The following is a 20,414-nucleotide window of genomic DNA, read 5'->3' as shown; positions in this document are numbered from 1 at the left end:
GGATGCAGAGACTCTCGGTGATCATGAGATATTATCTTGGCCTATTTAACGACTCTCTGGAGATTCCCCAACTGTCTGAAACAAGCCGGTTTCCAGGCCTGAAGGCAGAGCTGTTTCTTTTCCGTTATGAGCATAGCACCATCTCAGTGTTTCACTGTGACAACATCAACTGCTTCTGATGTATTGTGCCCCGCTCCTTCATAGGTTGAATGTCATCTTCAGTAAATTTGATGAAGTCCAAAGATCAGGGAACATGGTCCTGTCGCCGGTGTCAGGTAAGTTCATATCTACTGCTCTCTGTTTACTGTGTCTCTACCGGCCGTATTGTTGTTATGGTATAGTGTCACTATCTTTTCTGTTGTTTTTTTCTGTTGGAATACGGAGCAAGCCTGGTCTTGTTTGTGTGGGGGAGCCACCCGCAGAAACCAACAAGTAACCCTGCTGTACTTAATGAAAGTGGGCCGTATGCTTCTATCATGGCATGCCATGAACATGATGGATTACACTGTAACAAAACCTAAATGGGCATGAAGTTGTTTCTGTTGTTTCAGAGTGTCTTGGGTTTTTGTTCAGAAACAGTACGGGCCAGAACAAGATTTTTGAATGCCAGAAATCTCAGTAGCTGGTGAAGTGATTGTTGAGTCATTGATCAATGATCACAGACCCTGCACAGTTACTCTGGTTATGTTGTGCCATGGGGCAGTAACAAATGTACTTGCAGCTTTAATGGGAGAAACATACCATACTGTGCAACACTTTGCTGTGGGGAAACAACATAATTGTCACTTGGGGCTGGGACTCTGTTCAATGAAAAGCAGGGCTTCTTAAAAGAAAAGAAAAAAAGATTGATGATGTCAAGTCCCTAACACCTTCAGGGTGTGAGGTTCCTCCCAAATACTGCCAAAGCTTCCAACAAAATATGCATTCAAACATAATAAAATATGCTATCATATTCTAAAGAAAAAAGAATGCTGTGTATTACAGAATAGAATTGGACTTTTCACATTAATTTTCATGATTGTATTTGGAAATGGAGCCTGTCAGATTAGGTGATCGCTGTCTGTCTTCTTGGTTATGAAAAGAGGGTGGAGGTTCAAACTTTAAACATCAAAGAAAGTGAGGTGCAGAAGGTTCAAACACTTGGAAGGACTGACAGAATAGCCAGCACCGACTTCATTCAGCAGATAGCCAGCAGCGACTTCATTCAGCAGATAGCCAGCACCGACTTCATTCAGCAGATAGCCAGCACCGACTTCATTCAGCAGATAGCCAGCACCGACTTCATTCAGCAGATAGCCAGCACCGACTTCATTCAGTAGATAGCCAGCACCGACTTCATTCAGCAGATAGCCAGCACCGACTTCATTCAGCAGATAGCCAGCACCGACTTCATTCACAGATAGCCAGCACCGACTTCATTCAGTAGATAGCCAGCACCGACTTCATTCACAGATAGCCAGCACCGACTTCATTCAGCAGATAGCCAGCACCGACTTCATTCACAGATAGCCAGCACGACTTCATTCAGTAGATAGCCAGCACCGACTTCATTCAGTAGATAGCCAGCACCGACTTCATTCAGCAGATAGCCAGCACCGACTTCATTCACAGATAGCCAGCAGCGACTTCATTCAGCAGATAGCCAGCACCGACTTCATTCAGCAGATAGCCAGCACCGACTTCATTCAGTAGATAGCCAGCACCAATTTCATTCAGCAGATAGCCAGCACCGACTTCATTCAGCAGATAGCCTGCACCGACTTCATACCTACAATCATTTCTGCAAAGTGCTTTGTGACAATATGCCTCAGGTTGTAATGTATTTTTATAGTCTTTCTTCAATAAAAGAAAAACAACTTTTTCAGTTGGTCGCACAGCACATGATTCCCAGTGAGCATTTTTCAGTTTACCAGCACCGACTTCATTCAGCAGATAGCCAGCACCGACTTCATTCAGCAGATAGCCAGCACCGACTTCATTCAGCAGATAGCCAGCACCGACTTCATTCAGCAGATAGCCAGCACCGACTTCATTCACAGATAGCCAGCACCGACTTCATTCAGCAGATAGCCAGCACCGACTTCATTCACAGATAGCCAGCACCGACTTCATTCACAGATAGCCAGCACCGACTTCATTCAGTAGATAGCCAGCACCGACTTCATTCAGCAGATAGCCAGCACCGACTTCATTCAGTAGATAGCCAGCACCGACTTCATTCAGTAGATAGCCAGCACCGACTTCTCAGGTTGTGCCTCTGTTCAAAGGGGGTGATCCGAGTGATTTGAACAATTATGCTCCTATTTCCAGAGGATGTGTTGCTTCACCAAGGTTCTTGAAAACTTGGCAAACGAACACTTTCAGGCTTTCTTAGATGCATACAACATTCTCCAATCCCATCAATCATGGTTCAGACCTGGACAAAGAACTGTTACATCCCTTGTCATAAATAACATTGATTGTCTTGATAGTCACCACCACTTTGTCGACCTCTCAAAGGCATTGGACATGGTTGACCATGGTATTTTTAAGTAAATTGTCCTTCATCAGATTGGATGACTGTCGGAGAGAAAGCAGGCCTTTGGTGTTGACGATATCAGATCCAGCTCTTTACTTATTGATAAGGGTGTTCCCCAAGGGTCCATCTCTGGTCAAACTTTATTCACCGTCTATATAAATAATATTTTTCTCCCCGGCTCTGTGCACAGAAATGTCCATTATTATGCGGAAGACACAATTTTATATAGTTTTGCGCCCACTCCTGCACAGGCCGCTCCAAGCCTGCAGACTGCCTTAGACGCATTCCAACATCCACGGTTTGATCTCAAAATAGTTTTAAATTCCAAAAAGACTAACTAATAACTTGGCCAATAATTATGTAACATCTAAAATAAAGCATGGCTGGTAATCATGTAATATTGAATGTCAATAATATATATATTTTTTTTTCCCCTGTGTCTTGAGTGTGTTTGTTTGTCTTGTCTGCATTCTGAAAAGTTGAAAATGAAATATAAAACAAACAAACATACAAAATAAATCAAACGGTAATGTCTTCATTTGATGTAGAATGCAAAGGACATGTAACTGGCTCGTTAAACTTGCATTCCCGGAATATTGTATTTACACTCCAAGACGGCAGGCAGCACTCGTACCTCGGCGTGTCCGCACCAATCTGCACGGAAGCAGCCTGGTTCTCTCCGGAACCCACTCGCGTAGCGCCAGAACGCGCTCGATTTGGGGGCGGAACACGCCAGGATTGGCCAACGCCAACTCCAGTGCCCAGAACTGTCAAATCAAATTATCGGCACGCTATGGCCCGCCTCTCAACCCTCATTCATCTCAGGCAATATCAGTTTCCAGTCTGATACAGTACGTCATGCGACCTTCTCTGAGACCTGGTTCATGTGCTCTTTAACAATGAAAGTTCTGGAACATGCTCGCGGTCACACATCAGACCTGTCTGTGTGTGAGGACTGAACAGGGAAAGACTGCTTTTTCATTCTATGCCCCTGATGAATGGAATAGGCTCCATGACCCTCTAAAATTGGAGCAATTGGTCTCTCTAGAGTCATTTTGAGTGCTCCTAGAGGGTACCTTGCACGGGGAGTGCTCGTGTTTTACCTACAGTATCTGTTGGAATTGTTTGGTTTTATCTTGTCTGTAATTGTAACTTTTTAGACATGTTTTACTGTAACAGGGCGCTCTTGCAAATGGGCCACCCTTGTATCAACAAAGGTCAAATAAAAGAATCAAAATTCAGCAGTCACAATGAGCAGGTTTCAGCTGTGCAGCTCGTCTTGGTTGGCAGCGGGGTGTGCTCTCCGTCTTTCACTTGGATGCAACCTGAGCCACCTCCTTTGTGCTGCGGGACGACATGAGCTTTCAGCCCAAAAATGACCCTGCAGAACTGGAGCCGGTACCCAAGTGAAGAACACACCCTGTCCCACCCCCCCCCCTTCCATGTCACCACTTCTCATTTTGACTGCAGAGTGTTAGAAGAGTGTTTTGGAAGGATGGAACAAATAGTGGAATTCTTGAGTGTGTGGTGTAGAGAAAGACTCACAACTGCATGATCCAGATAGCAACAATGAGAGAGAGTAGGGAGGAGAAAGACAAACCCCAATGAATATCATAGGCCAGAATTGAATCTACAATGTAACAATTACATTGTCTGCATCTTAGTTTGGTCTAGTCACAAACCCCCCCCCCCCCCATCATCTACACTGAACTCCCTCTCTGTGTTTATTTATAACTTTTTGTTCTTTTAATTGGCAATGTCTTACTGGCAGAAAATAGGGCAGCAAAAAGTATTGCTTTCTTTACAAATTGCTAGTGCAAAAGCTAAACATTGATTATTTTTCCAATGCACAACACATACAACTTTTGTTTTTTGGATAGGATGTGTAGGATTTTCTTAGTTTTGAAAATGAAAGAATTTTTTCAACTTGCAGTTTGATTCGTTTGTGCAGAGAAAAATAGAATAACATCCTGCAGCTTCTTGTGATTCAAAAGATTTGCAGTATTGTATGTTGATATTTTCTCTATTAACTTGTGCAGCACTTGTAAAACGAATGACATGGAATCGTCCTTTTAGGCTTTTTAACCCCTTGTTGACTTTCCCCTGAATTCTAGATAGTCGTAGATAGTCTTCTTCACTGTGGTCACAAGCCTCAACTGTCACTGTTAGGGGCCCACAGAAAGAAAGAAAGAAAGGAAGAAAGAAAGAAGTCCACCTTCCTTTTGGAGAAACAACATTAATTTGTTACAGGACTAATTTGGCATGAGGTGACAACACAGGGGATCTACTGTATATTGTTTCCTCACCATACTTATTATTATTCTACTTGCTCTCTGTATATCAGATACTTTTGGTAATATGGCTCATTGACAACTCAGTTCCCTCAGTCACAATGCCTTTCTTCACATAGGCTTAACTCTCAGTCGGTTGTTTTTCTTTAGAGTTAAGCATGTAAGCTCTGTAGTGCAGTTTCCCTAACCTGGAGGCCATTAAAGTGAGGCTCCCCAGCCTCCCTACAGGCGAGAGCTGGACGTCAGCGCACTCACTGACAAGTGACAGGGCCAGGAACGTCACCTGAGCAGGGGAGTGGAAAGCATCACGCTGGAGACCAGGAGAGGGAGGGAGCGACAGAAAGAGAGCGAGACAGAGAGACACTTGAGAAGCCAAGAAAGACACTGAGAAACTGACAGAGAGAGTACAAACAGAGATTGCGAAATGAGACACTAGATTGAGCTTGAGAGAGTCGAGAGATACTAAAAACGGAGAGAGACTGAAACATCAAGCAAGAGACAGCGAGAAACAAGAAGAGAGAGACTGAAAAAGCCATTGAGAGAGAGAGAGAGAGAAAGAAACAGAGAATCTAACAAATTGACAGAGAAGCTGAGAAAGAAACCGACAAAATAAATGGAAAAATAAGAACCAGAGAGCAACCGAGCAAGAGAAGAGTGGCCAAGAGAAGACACCCGGTAAGGGATAAAAGCACTACTCTTCCTCCCACAGGGCCGGGGGACTCTTATTTTGAAGGAGGGCCGTCAGCTGTTGTCCCTACAGTCACAAGACCAGGTTGGAAGGGAAGGGAGGGGGAGGCACCAGAGGTAGAGAGGGAGGTTGCATCAGCGGCGGGACAGTGTGTGTGTTGGAGCTAGCCACTATCACTTCTCTGATCAACCAGCAGCTCCTCATTCCTCTCTGGCTAAAGTGGAGCGGGGCCCTCTGCAGGTAAATCTATCAGGTGCACCTTATAGTCTCATTGAACTGCTGTAGGCCTCTTTGAAAAGGCTGCATGGGAATTTCATGGCACATATTCTCCTGTTTCTGTGTTTTATGGATGAAAGCAAAGGTTACTGCCTGGATGGATTTGTTGTTGTGATCTTGACGCTAGGATCATGGTTGTTGTTGGATCAGTAACTGAAACTCAGTGAGGCATGTGGCCTAATCTTGCTATTTAGCTCTGCTTCTGTCTATAGCCTTGACTTAGTACATGCGAGATTATTGCCAGAATGAATGTTAATCCCACTTATTTATTTATTTTTTACAAGATATGGCGAAAATAAGCAAGCACCATTATTAGTCTTGGTGATTTGAAGAACAGAATCATGTCATTGCCACTTGTCTTGGCATCTTCTATCAACATCTTGACTATTTCCAAGTTATTCCAACTACTTTCTCAGAGAAATATGTCACTCTATATAGTGGAAACTAATATCACATTATGATTAGACAAGATGAATTGTGCCGCCTTACCTTCATGTGTGTAATAATTGTATAAAACATGGAGACTGACGGAATCCCATAAGCCCACATGTTGGTGTGAGTGCTGCAGCCATTGACTTGGGTCTTAGTTCTGTGGTGAAGTAAGATCAAACAGTTGTTCCATCTCCCACATCTTTCAGTAACGAGTCACTCACACACACACACACACACACACACACACACACACACACACACACACACACACACACACACACACACATTGTGATGCACGCCACATATTCATTCTTGTTTTAACCACCTGTTATAATTTGTATTCACGTTTCATTATAGAAAATCGGATTCAACTTCGCTTCCAATACTGATTAACGTAATCTTATTTCTTCTTCTCGACACGACTTCGATAATTAGTTTGCGTTGGTTGCGCAAAGACAGTTGGACCATAATCTAAGTTTGTCCTTTTGAGAGATCTAACATCTTTTTATGTGTGGGGGAAAAAAGCAGCAATTAAATCAATCAATTTGATTTGAGTTGTGACACATTGCTAGCGAGTTTATGAATCAGATTTTAGTTTGGGAAATTCTGATACGGAAACCCCTCGGTATCCTGATACTGACCCGACGTCTGGCACCTGCACTTAGCCTCCACTGAGCTTTCTGTGAGTGGAAAAGGCAGGAAGTGACGTCACCTCTCTTGTATTTCTGAAATGTTCTAACAGTTTCTTGGTGTTTGGGTTGGTCAAATAGTGTGAAGGCTACCTGCTAGCTAGGTTTGGATAAACAGCTGGCTGGCCGTATGACGCAGACGCCCTCAGCAGGTCGTCCAGTTTGGTGCTGAGACACGAGGGCAGCCTGGCGCTGCTGACACTTAGCACCCTCTTGAATAATGAACACTGTGCACAGACAGTGGGAGGGATACGTGAGGCCCAAACCTGCTGCACCAATGTTTACCTCACCATTTCTTTCTTTTATTTTTGTGTGCAAACGCTGATAGAAAGTAGATACTAGGCAGTACCGATAGCTGCTATTTTGGCCAAAACGGGACCATTCTTATGCCAAAAAAAGGACACATATTTCTGTTAACCTGCGAAATTGTCTTCTTGTCTGGTTCGAACAGCCTCTGAAACAGCACTTAGAGCATCATGGGACAGTAAGACTGGGAACATGCTCCGACATCAGCCTCGACTTGGGGGGCGTTGCCAGTGCACACAGCGCATGTGCCTTCAGGCAAACGAGGAAGTAACTTTGGGTATACTCTGTTCTCTTACTCTTTGTTAGTTCTCGGTGTGTGGATTTACTACGAAAATGTCCGTTTCACGTAACTTTGGATGATTATTTCATTGCGTGGTGAGAACACAAGTCACAACATGTACATGTGAGTGTTTCTGCCGCTGTTGGAATGTGTATTTTGGGCGACTGAACGGGGGTAGGCAGCTGTACCGTTCACTAGCATTGTAGCGCTAAGCTAAATAGCAGTGAGAGCTCTACTGCTGTTTGTACTGCACGCAGAGTGAAAATAAAGCCATCTACATTCTAGTTTTGATATCAGCAATATGACAAATTGCTTAAACTCTCAAAATGTTGGCATATCCCTTTAAGAAGCTGGAACGAGATAATTTTAGTATTTTTTCCTCTGGCATGGAGGTTATGTTTTCAGTGCTGTTTGCCTGTCTGTTTGTTAGCAGGCTTACGGAAAAACCAATATGCAGATAATTGTTTAGTTGAGGTATGTACTGTATTTGTGGTTGTGCACTGTCGCTTGTTGAAGTGTAATAGATTTTTCTCTATTTGGAAAATCTAATAATCCTTCTGTGTGTGAAAGATGCAGCATATAAAGTCCCTTTGCTTTGATATTTGAATTGTTACACGTGGCCCTTGGTATTGGACGTGAGTCGGCCAAGTTGCTTCTTTTAGAATACAAAATATCCTGCTTGATTTCCTGTCTAGAAGAGTAGTGAAGACTCAAGACTCAACACGTGGCTGATGGCTGCTGATACCTTCTCATCATGTTATAATGTTATATCACAACACTTGTCTGATGGCTGTTGATACCTTCTCATCATGTTATAATGTTATATTACAACTAGGGATGTCAATTTTCGGTTAATTTCACTTTCGATTAACCGACGCTAATAATCGATTAACCTATCGGTTAATTCATAATTTTTTAATATTATTATTATTTTATTATTTTTTTATTTTTTTATTTTTTTGTCTATTTACTCAATGAACTCATGCCCAAACAAGGCGTGTCTATTTAGATGCTGAAATGTTAATGCTTTTTGTGTTAGAATTTCTAACACAAAAAGCATTAACAAGCATTAACAAAAAGCATCAACATTTCAACACAAATTATTTTTGTGTTAGAATTTCTAACACAAAAAGCATTAACATTTCAGCATCTAAATAGACACGCCTTGTTTGGGCATGAGCTCATTGAGTAAATAGACAAAAAAAATTTTTTTTTTTTTTTTTTTTTTTTTTTTTTTTAAATATTAACTGATAGACCGACAGCAATAACCGAACAACGACGTTAGCGACGGTTAATCGATTAACGGTTAACCGTTGTCATCCCTAATTACAACACGTGGCTGATGGCTGTTGATACCTTCTCATCATGTTATAATGTTATATTACAACACTTGGCTGATGGCTGTTGATACCTTCTCATCATGTTATAATGTTATATTACAACACTTGGCTGATGGCTGCTGATACCTTCTCATCATGTTATAATGTTATATTACAACACTTGGCTGATGGCTGTTGATACCTTCTCATCATGTTATAATGTTATATTACAACACTTGGCTGATGGCTGCTGATACCTTCTCATCATGTTATAATGTTATATTACAACACTTGGCTGATGGCTGCTGATACCTTCTCATCATGTTATAATGTTATATCACAACACTTGGCTGATGGCTGTTGATACCTTCTCATCATGTTATAATGTTATATTACAACACTTGGCTGATGGCAGCTGATACCTTCCCATCATGTTATAATGTTATATTACAACATGTGGCTGATGGCTGTTGATACCTTCTCATCATGTTATAATGTTATATTACAACACTTGGCTGATGGCAGCTGATACCTTCCCATCATGTTATAATGTTATATCACAACACTTGGCTGATGGCTGCTGATACCTTCTCATCATGTTATAATGTTATATTACAACACTTGGCTGATGGCTGTTGATACCTTCTCATCATGTTATAATGTTATATCACAACACTTGGCTGATGGCTGCTGATACCTTCTCATCATGTTATAATGTTATATTACAACACTTGGCTGATGGCAGCTGATACCTTCCCATCATGTTATAATGTTATATTACAACACTTGGCTGATGGCTGTTGATACCTTCCCATCATGTTATAATGTTATATTACAACACTTGGCTGATGGCTGCTGATACCTTCTCATCATGTTATAATGTTATATCACAACACTTGGCTGATGGCAGCTGATACCTTCCCATCATGTTATAATGTTATATTACAACACTTGGCTGATGGCTGCTGATACCTTCTCATCATGTTATAATGTTATATCACAACACTTGGCTGATGGCTGTTGATACCTTCTCATCATGTTATAATGTTATATTACAACACTTGGCTGATGGCTGCTGATACCTTCTCATCATGTTATAATGTTATATTACAACACTTGGCTGATGGCTGCTGATACCTTCTCATCATGTTATAATGTTATATTACAACACTTGGCTGATGGCTGTTGATACCTTCTCATCATGTTATAATGTTATATTACAACACTTGGCTGATGGCTGCTGATACCTTCTCATCATGTTATAATGTTATATTACAACACTTGGCTGATGGCTGCTGATACCTTCTCATCATGTTATAATGTTATATTACAACACTTGGCTGATGGCTGTTGATACCTTCTCATCATGTTATAATGTTATATTACAACACTTGGCTGATGGCTGCTGATACCTTCTCATCATGTTATAATGTTATATTACAACACTTGGCTGATGGCTGCTGATACCTTCTCATCATGTTATAATGTTATATTACAACACTTGGCTGATGGCTGTTGATACCTTCTCATCATGTTATAATGTTATATTACAACACTTGGCTGATGGCAGCTGATACCTTCCCATCATGTTATAATGTTATATTACAACACGTGGCTGATGGCAGCTGATACCTTCCCATCATGTTATAATGTTATATTACAACACTTGGCTGATGGCTGCTGATACCTTCCCATCATGTTATATTATAGGGCTCGACGTTAACTTTTAAAAGTGGTTGCCGGAGGGGCAACCTGGCAAGAGCTTTTGGTTGCCCGAATAAAAATATGGTTGCCCAATTTTAGTCGCTTTATATTTTGAGTAATTAAGATACTATGCAGTCATAAGCCGGCTTAATAATGACGATGTGACAAAAGTATAATAATCTATAGTATAGTATAATAGGCCTATTCAGTGTGCGCACCGGGTGTAGTAGTAGTAATAATGATAATAATAATAATAATAAATTTGTGTCATTTCGTTTTCTAAACAAATCTTATTTTTTGTTTTTATAATGCATTTGCACTGAAAGGATTTAACTAATATTTGTGAACTTTCATTTTCATATATTTTTCAACAGTTATTGTTCATATTGTGCTTAATTTATTAATTAAAAGCGTTATTGATAATTAAGTAGCCTACCCTCCTCCAGGCCCGGCTCCAGACCCAAGTTACAGAGGGGGCCTGCCCCTAGCTTGGGGGGGTCAAGCAACCCAAGGGGGGTCCGGGGGGATTCTCCCCCGGAAGAAGATTTTGTACATTTTAAAGTAAAATTCGTCAACCTGGTGCATTTGAGAGCAAAATGAAGAGGCTAAATCTGTGAAGAACTACACACATCTCTAATGTGTTGTGACTTTACAAATAATTAGGCCTAAACAATTAATATTAAGTGTATTTACACATTGTGCACAAATTGCATTCATTGTGACAAATTTACAATAGTTAATATCCAGCCAGAATCATTGCAAATGGATGTTCAAAGTAACAGTTAGCAATAGCATTGAGTTAATCAATGCCTAATGACAGCCAGATTCCATGTTAAACTTTAAAACAGAAAAACGTTTTTAGCAACAAAAAAAAAAAAAAAAAAAAAAAAAAAAATTGAATGGGGGGGCCAGTTTGTTAAATGGGGGGGCCCGGCCCGGTCAGGCCCTGCCCGGTCAGGCCAGGCCCTGCCCGGTCAGGCCCGGCCCGGTCAGGCCCGGCCCGGTCAGGCCCGCCCCTAACGCTGGGCCTGCCCTCCTCATGTTCATTCAGGGATACTTTGATGACAGTGGTTTGGGGCCCCCACTCTGATGTTGCATAGGGCCCCAAAAGGCCCAGAAGCGGCCCTGCAGTCCCTCTCTCTCTCACCCCGTATGAGAGGCTGACAGGCCAGGGATGCAAATCATTTCTCAGCACATATACGCGGTGGTAAAACGTTTTTGAAGGATGTCCTGGTCGAGGTGTATGTTGTAGGCTTGTTGTAGGCTACATGCTTTGCAGTATAGCGTTATGCTGGAATTATGCTTGAAGTTTGGGCTGTCGCACGGAAATGAGAGACACTGAATCTTGACGAGGAAACGTGTGGAGCGTTTATACACTGTGTGTGGGTTTCTGCTCGCGGAAGTGAGCTGGAGTCTTGAAAACTCCACTTTGTCCGCCCAGCCGCGTCCACGTAGTTACACAATTCGGGGTGTGCACAGCCAGGCGAAAACCGTCTGCACAGCAGCCTTGTGGAGGGGCGCGTCTGCTGATTTAACTAACTTTTCCGTGTGGACACTCGCCGATGCGGGAAGCATATGAGACCTAAGCGCTTGTTGTAGGCTACATGCTTTGCAGTATAGCATTCGTTTTCCGTCCCGTTCAAAGACGCACGGGTATTTCACCTCAATGACAATTTCCTCGTCCTTTGTTTCTGTGCGGGGCTGCGGGCGGACGAGGTTCTTCTTGCGTCTTGCAGCCGCTGTGATTGTGTGCGAGCAGCCCCACCTGTCCCAGTCAGTACTCGTTAAACATACCGCACGTGCAGCATGCATCACGTAGGTTCCGACTGGTAATTAGTAACATCGTTTCGATTGTAACAGCAATAAAATGTCACATATATGTCACTCACAACAAGTATTAAAACATTTATTTGGTGTATATTTTGCTGTTTGCTGCTGTACATATTTTGTTGCATGTTAAATCGTGGTTGCCCCTGGGGCAACCAAAGACCGAGAAATGGTTGCCCCATGTTTTTTTTGGTTGCCCGGGGCAACCGGGCAGCCGTTAATGTCGAGCCCTACAACACTTGGCTGATGGCTGCTGATACCTTCCCATCATGTTATAATGTTATATCACAACACTTGGCTGGTGGCAGCTGATCCCTTCCCATCATGAGTGATTCTCTGTTGCTTTGTCTTATTGAGTCCACCGCTGTAACTGAAGCCTCTGCTGCGCTGCACGGAGTCCCTTGTTATTATGAATGGATGATAATCTGGTGAGAACCTTGTGAATGAATGCCTGCTAATTTGATGGGAACGGCCCTCCCACTGTTGTCCCAGCTGATGGGCAGGTTTGGGAGAATGGGCCTGGGTGTTGCCTGCTCAGCATTCATTCACTCAGCTAGGACAACCATTGCTTTATGGCTACACATTTATGGCAAAATGATACTCTTGATTGTTTTGCTAGATTATGTGATCACGGTTATTTTAGCGTGATTATTATGAAATAGTTTTGCTGCAGTTTTTGTGTCTATATACATGTATTTTCTAACAGCAGGCATTCTAAATGAAACTCCTACTTTGTAAACATTGGAGCAAAAACATGCTTGTGTTTTGAGTTATGGTGCAATAATAACAGTTAAAAGAGCACATTGTCCATCTAGAAGTCCTACTCTTCAAGAACGTGACTTTAAGATGTATTTGACTGTAAAACAAAGTTTGTTTACGTTTGCAGGCCCCTAAAAAAGTTGCATTGTATACCTTTAATACCTTTACCATTAATAAAATGAATACTAGCCGTCTGTCAAATGGTGGCTATGGCTGGACAGTTATGGGTTATGGCTGAAGTGAACATCGAGTTCATGCGATCAGAGGTTGATTGCTTTTCCTTCCGATGCTCTGAGCTGGTAGTCCAAGTTGGTCTCCCACGCTTTTTTCTTTCTTCCCAGGTCAGTGACGCAGTATTTAGTGCTGCTAGACCGCCTCACCTCCTCCAAGTCATTTTCTGAATTTGTGGCAGGGAGATCAGCTGTCAGATTCCATTAGAGATTGTGCTGCCACAGACTTTGAGTCTTGCCGGCAGGTGGTAAACTTACAACTCCGCATCCAGAACAGATGCACAATTATGGCCAAATTGAATCATGATTCCTTTGAATGAGCCTGATTCGACTGCCAATATCACATTCAAATAGTCGCTAAATGTGGTTATGAAACTAGGATCATTCCATTCTGGCTATATGGCAGTGCTGAATGTCTGATTTTACATAGAATTGCGTGGTTTCTCCCAGTAGATCATCGTGATATCCAGCCTATTTTCTTAGAAGTATCAGCCTATTAATATTAATACCGTACGGTAAAACCAAGTGTCAGTTAAACAAACAAGCTCATGCCAATAGATTTTCTGATTGCCAGATAGTCTTGTAAAAAAAAAATAATAATAATAGGGCTGGGGCGCGTGACGTAAGCGCGGGTGAGGAGCGTTTGCATTGTGGTCCAGTAGGCTAGTAGCTGCCACACTAAACTCCATTCATCTGGCAACTAAATGTGCCCCTATCTATCGGTCAATTGAACACCGCCAGAACATAATTTACAAACCTTACGAATCGTTAGACGCCACTCTCCAATTCGGCATCCATATTATCTCCCAAGAAGCACTTTGTGAATGTAAAATCTCATGTTTGGAAGTGGTTCGCTCTGCTGCTGTATTACCAGCCTCCACTGTGTATTTTGCAGGTAGAGCACTGTGGGAATCACCGGCAAACATTTTAATATATTTGGAATGTGTGCTTCTTATTGGAGTATTGTGTATGCCGAATTAGAGACATGTTTACAAGTAGGCTATTCATAAAATGTTCATGTTTCCATAAAAAGTCTTAACTTGTATGTTCAAACCGTAAGTCGCCGACTTGAAAAGCCTCGACTCAAGACTCATTCATTCTTCATTCTGAATTCTTGAAAGAGCTCCCCGCTAGGGAGTTGCAGTCTCCGCTAAACTGGCCGTACGCTACATACACCTTAGCAATCACAATAAAACAGTATACCTCCCGCACAATGTTGTTATCTGAAGTTTTGCATAATCAAATGGATCAAATTACTATTTTTTATGTATCTTGTGCAATCTATGGCTGGTGAAGTTGTAATATATATATGGTCATGTCATGCTGTCTTTGGGTCATTTATAAATGAAATTATTTGTAAAAAAATGGTACCGCTATTTTACATTGAAGTAAACGGCAAGTGGCACTAGTGTACAGGAGTCCGTCATATTTACCCACAATGCCTTGCGTTTCTCGCCCAGACGTGACGTAGTTGCCCCAGCTCTATAGTCGAATATTCGTATTGAACAGCCAAATAAGATTTGACTGACAGACTACTGAGTCAGGTACAGCCCTACTTTCCTGCTACAAAGTGAATTGAAATGTTTCAGTGTTGCCAATACAGCAATATTATGATTATTTCATCTTAAAAGTGAAAGCCCCAACATGTAACTTTCTGCTGAGCAGCAGCAACAGCAGCTTACACGTTTAGATATCAGCCTTATCTTACTGTTGTAGCTTGTGGTACTCTCTACTTTGTTAACCTTTCTGCAGTGTTTCTAACTGATTTGCTGGGGGGGGGGATAGCTCCATAATATATCCCCAAATGTTGTGTCAACTTCTTTTATTGAAACAAGTCAGTAATCGCGCCGCTAATCAAGCTAGCTAGCACACTTCCTATACGTACTTCACAATAATAGTGTCCCAGTGGAAAGCTTTTAATATGAAGGACCTGCTGCAGGAAATTGAGTTACATCCAGGCAACTTGACGTGCTCCAGGACGGAGCCTCATTCAGGCCATAACCAGGCCATTATTGGCCCTTAACATGCAAAAAAAAAAATCACCTGCCCTATGGTTATGGACCTGTAGCCTGGTTAAACCCAGCCTCCACGTGACCTCCATATATTGGGTTCACCCAGGCTAGTGTCCTCTAGAGAGAGAGTGGAGGACCAAAATGCTAGACTCATTAGCCAATGAACAGCCAGGAATGGGTCTTGCACTAGTTTTGCATGCTAAAATAAAGCTGATAATATACAATTTGATTCAAGAAAAAAAAAAACTTTCAAAGTACAACACAAACTGTCCATTTTGCTGCAACTCGACAGTGCTGCTTAATCCACCTTACTTCATGGAACTCTTGAGAGTAAAAAACTGGTCCATTGGAGTGAATGGAGATGTCGGGACTCTTCTATCTACATGGCTCTGACCCAGGCTAATGGACCTGTGTGGATTTGAATCCAGCTCATGACTTGCATGACCCTCCTTAATCTAATATGGCAATACTGCCATCTTGTGGACTGAGAGGTTTGCCTTTCATCTGATACTGTAGGGGGGGGGGATAAACACCAGCCTCCAGCCAAATGCAGGTATCCATTGGCTGTGGCTGCTATGTTGTGTCTACCAGCATGATTAGCATGTAACCAAACATCATGTTTAGATCCTATTTTAATGTCTATCCAATATCCATTCGGCTGGTAATATTCTGCCATTCGGCAGAGACATTTTGTTTCCTGACCTTGATATATAATCAGCATTGCGTATTTGAATGGCGTACACTAGCTTGAGTTTGGCTCAGTTTAGTCTAAATGCTTGAATTGCTTGCTCCTATCGAAGCTTCTTCTGATCCTGGCAGGGGTGAGCAGTGATGTAATGCTCTGCGGTTTGCATCTAGACCTGTTCTATTGCCTTCAGTGATGCAGCTGGATTTAAAAGTCAACTGTCTACAAAGGTCTGTTGCCTGTGACACAGATGCACACTGCTTTATGATTTCCTGCTAGCTTCAGCTCTCTTTCATTCACTTTCTCTTCTGCTATAAATGCAAGCACATCTTTTTCCCCCCAACATTTTATTTTTCAATTTTCCTTGGAACAAAACAAGAACAAGACAAATGAACAGGCTCAGAAACAGGAAAGGAAAGGAAAGAAAAGCATACATGTAACATCGACACTCAATATTACAGTTTTGTAATATAATATGGTGCTACCAGCTGCATAGGGTGCTTATGTGCTTCTAAGAGATGTTGTGTATGGGGTCCCATGCAAGAGGTCAATGAGGAAGCAGCCAGGCGAGTCACCCGCCGCCCCTAACCTTATCGAGGTAGGCCAGAAACGGGTCCCAAGTTCAATTTTTTTAAAGTGAGTTGGTCCTTAGGGACCTGAGTCTCTCCATCCTTATAACAGAGATCATGTCTGTCAACCACAGTTGGAAAGAGGGTGAAGAGGGGGTGTAATGGAGGGCTAAGGTTCAGGATTTGAAGTTGACTGTCACCATGGGCATCCGTTCAAAGATGCAGAAAAGTGGAATGAGTGAGGTCCAGAGAAGCTTGCTTTCCAGATTAAAGTCTTTATTATTTCAGCATGCAATCATTTTCGGGCAATGGGGAAAAACACATGGGTTGCCCTTTAAGTCTGTGTGGACCCGTGCATTGGTGTGGAAGTGGAATGGAAGAAAGTGAGGAGTGCAGACTTTAAATAAGGAGTGAGGAGGGAACTCAGGTGAAATGATTCCCCAATCTTTTTTCAACTTGTAGTAGAAGTTGAGGCTCATATTTTGCTTGCAGTTCAACTCAAGAAAACCTAAGCAGTGGCCTCAGAATGTGTGTTTTGCTGAGATGTTTCTCCAGCAGGGACCTTGCTGTCATTGTTGCTTTGGATGAACACTGATGCGTGAGGCATGAACACAAGGGTGGATGCTACATAGAGCAGCCTGTTATTATTGATAGGAAAACACAATAGAAGACCAGGATGTCCCTCTCTCTCTCTCTCTCTCTCTCTCTCTCTCTCTCTCTCTCTGTCTCTGTCTCTGTCTCTGTCTCTGTCTCTCTCTGTCTCTGTCTCCTCCCCCTCTCCTGAGTCATGATGACATTGCAGCTGTCCCCTCCTCTGACTCCGCCCACACACCACGCCTCCCGGGCCGAGTGTCTGGGTTCGTCCCCTGACCGACCCCTCCCCTGCCTGCGCTCCACTCTTCCTCATCCATTATATTCTCAACATCCACTCCCCTCTCTTCTCTTCCATCCTGGTCCTGAGCAAGGACCCCAAAAAAGAAGGATAAGACATCACTCACGTCACAGCGTTCACATTTTGCTTTGGGGCCAGTTCTATAGACCAAATCACCGGGATGTTTACATTTACTTCCGGGTACCCCTGGGTCCACACATTATAATGGCGGTGAACGGCACAAACTGACATGTTGAAGACAAAAACAGACAAAGAAGACAAAAATGGTTCGTTCGTGTTGTGTTGTTGTTTAATATCATTCATAACAACACTTTCACTAACGTTAGTGGAGACCAGACTAGCTTATTTACCTGTTGGACCAGACTTGACGCTAAATTAAATTAACGTGGCGTCGGTAGCTCTGTCTGTAACGTTAACGACTCTGCTCTCGCCGAGAAGAGCCTGGTGACGCGAGGTTACGAGTCTGCAAAAAAACAGCGAGTTTGACAGACTAACAAACGTTATTAGCTAGCTAACACTACATAAAACAAACACAGAAGAAAGGCTAGATACGTCGGACAAGCATGTTTACCAACCGTTTAACCATTTAAATTGAAAGTAGTCGGCCGAAAACAACGAGAGGGTTTGACAGCATTTATTTGACAACACGCACATTTAAACCTGCCGCCTTCCCCAAGTGGTACCCGGAAGTAAATTTGTTTACATGGTGACGTCACGGTGATTTGGTCTATTGCAGGGAAAGTCCCACTATAAACCATCATATCTGTGTCGTTTCACCTTTGATTGAAAAACACTTCCACCAGATTAAAGAAAATACATGATATGATGTTGACTGATATTTCTGTATGTAAATGTGCACATTTGTTTACCTTATTACTGGTCTTCAAACAGATCATGGCTCTGTCCAGCAGCTGAACTCAACTCAAGCCCCTGTTTGGTTCAAAATAGAGCTAGATACAATAACTACATCATGATACATGACCGAACGGGGCATCTGTCAACATCACATAATGTTTTCTTTAATCTGGTGGAAGCATTTTTCAGTCCAAGGTGAAACAACACAGATATCATTACGATGGTTTATAGTGGGACTTTCCATGCTCGCTCCATTCACTTGAATGGAACTGGCCCCAAAGCAAAATCTGAACGCTGTTACGTGAGTGATGTCTTATCCTTCTTTTTTTTGGGGTCCTTGGTCCTGAGGTGATGCTCAGCCTCAGGAGAGGCAGGCAGGCGCTTTGCTTCACAGTGCAGCGTGCGAGCTGCTGAGAAGGACAGAGAGAGAGTGTGTTCTCTAAGGGGATTCAAAGCGAGAGAGAGAGAGTGTTCGCTAAGGGGATTCAGAGAAGGAGAGAGAGAGAGAGAGAGTGTTTGCTAAGGGGATTCAGAGAAGGAGAGAGAGAGAGAGAGTGTTTGCTAAGGGGATTCAGAGAAGGACAGAGAGAGAGAGTGTGTTCGCTAAGAGGATTCAGAGAGAGAGTGTGTTCGCTAAGGGGATTTAGAGAGAGAGCGTGTTTGCTAAGGGGATTCAGAGGAGGACAGAGAGGGAAAGTGTTCGCTAAGAAGAATCGGAGGAGGACATAGAGAGAGTGTGTTCGTTAAGCCGGGGAATCGGAGGAGGACATAGAGAGCGTGTGTTTGCTAAGAGGAATCGGAGGAGCACAGTGTGTGAGAAAGCCAGAGGACAGCCTGCGTGTGGAAGAAGACGACAGAGCCTAGAAGAGGGAGGTTCATGTATGGGAAACGCAGCGACAAGGAGCCTGCAGCACGTGGCGTGCTGGGTGTCACTGACGGGAGGGGGCGGCTCGCGGGTCCACTCCCTCCCTTCTCCCCTCCTCTCTATCCGGACCTCCACGTGAAACGATGTGAGGACCGAGGAGGGCTGCGAGACCACCCGACTGCCTCCCCCGACTGGCAGCATGCTGAGGAAGCTGGTCTGCCGGCGGATTTGCTCCTGTAAGCTGCTGTGTTGTGTTTTCTCTGGGTGGAGGGATGGGTGGAGGGATGGGTGGAGTGGGCTTATAGTAGTGACGAATAGTGGAGGTTGTAATCAATGATTAATGCAGGAGCCGGGGATAGTCTCCACTCGAGTCATCAGGAGATGAATGGCCAGAGAGGCAGTCACCTCTTTGACTGATGGAGAGAGAGAGAGAGAGAGGAGGGGGTTGCCTGGTGTGACAAATGGCTGTTCATACAGGAGTAGTACGCCTGGAGTCTTCAATGTAAACACTGCATCAGTTGAACTGTTTGTGGACAGTCCACACACAGGATGTGATGCATGTCTCTGTCTGTGCACAGATCTGAGGTCAGGTGCATCGTCATAAGTTGTAGAAACAGGAAGGCGGAGTGGAAGCCCAGAGGACAGAGCCTTTCTGTCATTTTGGGAGAACTTGAATATGCAGTGAAGAATATGACTAGAGCTGCAATGATTAATCGATTAGTTGTCAACTATTACATTAATCGCCAACTATTTTGATAATCGATTAATCTGTTTGAGACCAAAACATTTTTCTTTTTCTTTTGTTAACCGATGGGTTCCCAGATGCATGTGGCTGGGCACCTTGAGTGTACAACATGAATGTCAAATTAATCAATCTATTGAATCACGCGTTTGCTGTTAGCGTGAGGACTGCTGTATGTAGAAGAGAGAAGGCTTTGTGAGAGCTGGCATCTCTCTGGGGTTATCAAGTTGAAATGTAAACGGAGCAGGCTGATTTCCCAGCCGGCTTTGGCTCAGTTGATTTGTATAAAAATTGCAAATATATGGATGTGTTGTTTTCCTCTCTGTGGCATTAATTCTGTTATATCACAGTTTGTCATATCAATCCAGGGCCCTTGGATTATGATACGTGAAGTGACTTGCATGACCCTCTTGGACCATTGAAACCTGTTAAAAGTTCATCTTATTATTTCAAAAATACATGACAATTCCTTTCT

The 20,414-nt window shown here is 42.9% G+C and overlaps 1 protein-coding gene across 1 annotated transcript in view; it reads left to right on the top strand.

The window, feature by feature from the left end:
- LOC310773728 (CLIP-associating protein 1-like) overlaps positions 1 to 20,414 on the top strand; it is a gene marked incomplete at its 5' end in the record, with an annotated part of 113,781 nt that overhangs the window by 11,594 nt on the left and 81,773 nt on the right. Inside the window, one exon of the mRNA XM_083633662.1 lies at positions 205 to 275. Coding sequence (XP_083489788.1) covers positions 205 to 275 — 71 coding nt within the window. The remainder of the gene's footprint in view (positions 1 to 204; positions 276 to 20,414) is intronic.

Source organism: Poromitra crassiceps (assembly GCF_964638095.1).
Source record: "Poromitra crassiceps genome assembly, chromosome: 3".
Classification (NCBI taxonomy): domain Eukaryota; kingdom Metazoa; phylum Chordata; class Actinopteri; order Beryciformes; family Melamphaidae; genus Poromitra; species Poromitra crassiceps.
This window is presented reverse-complemented; position numbering and strand designations above follow the sequence as displayed.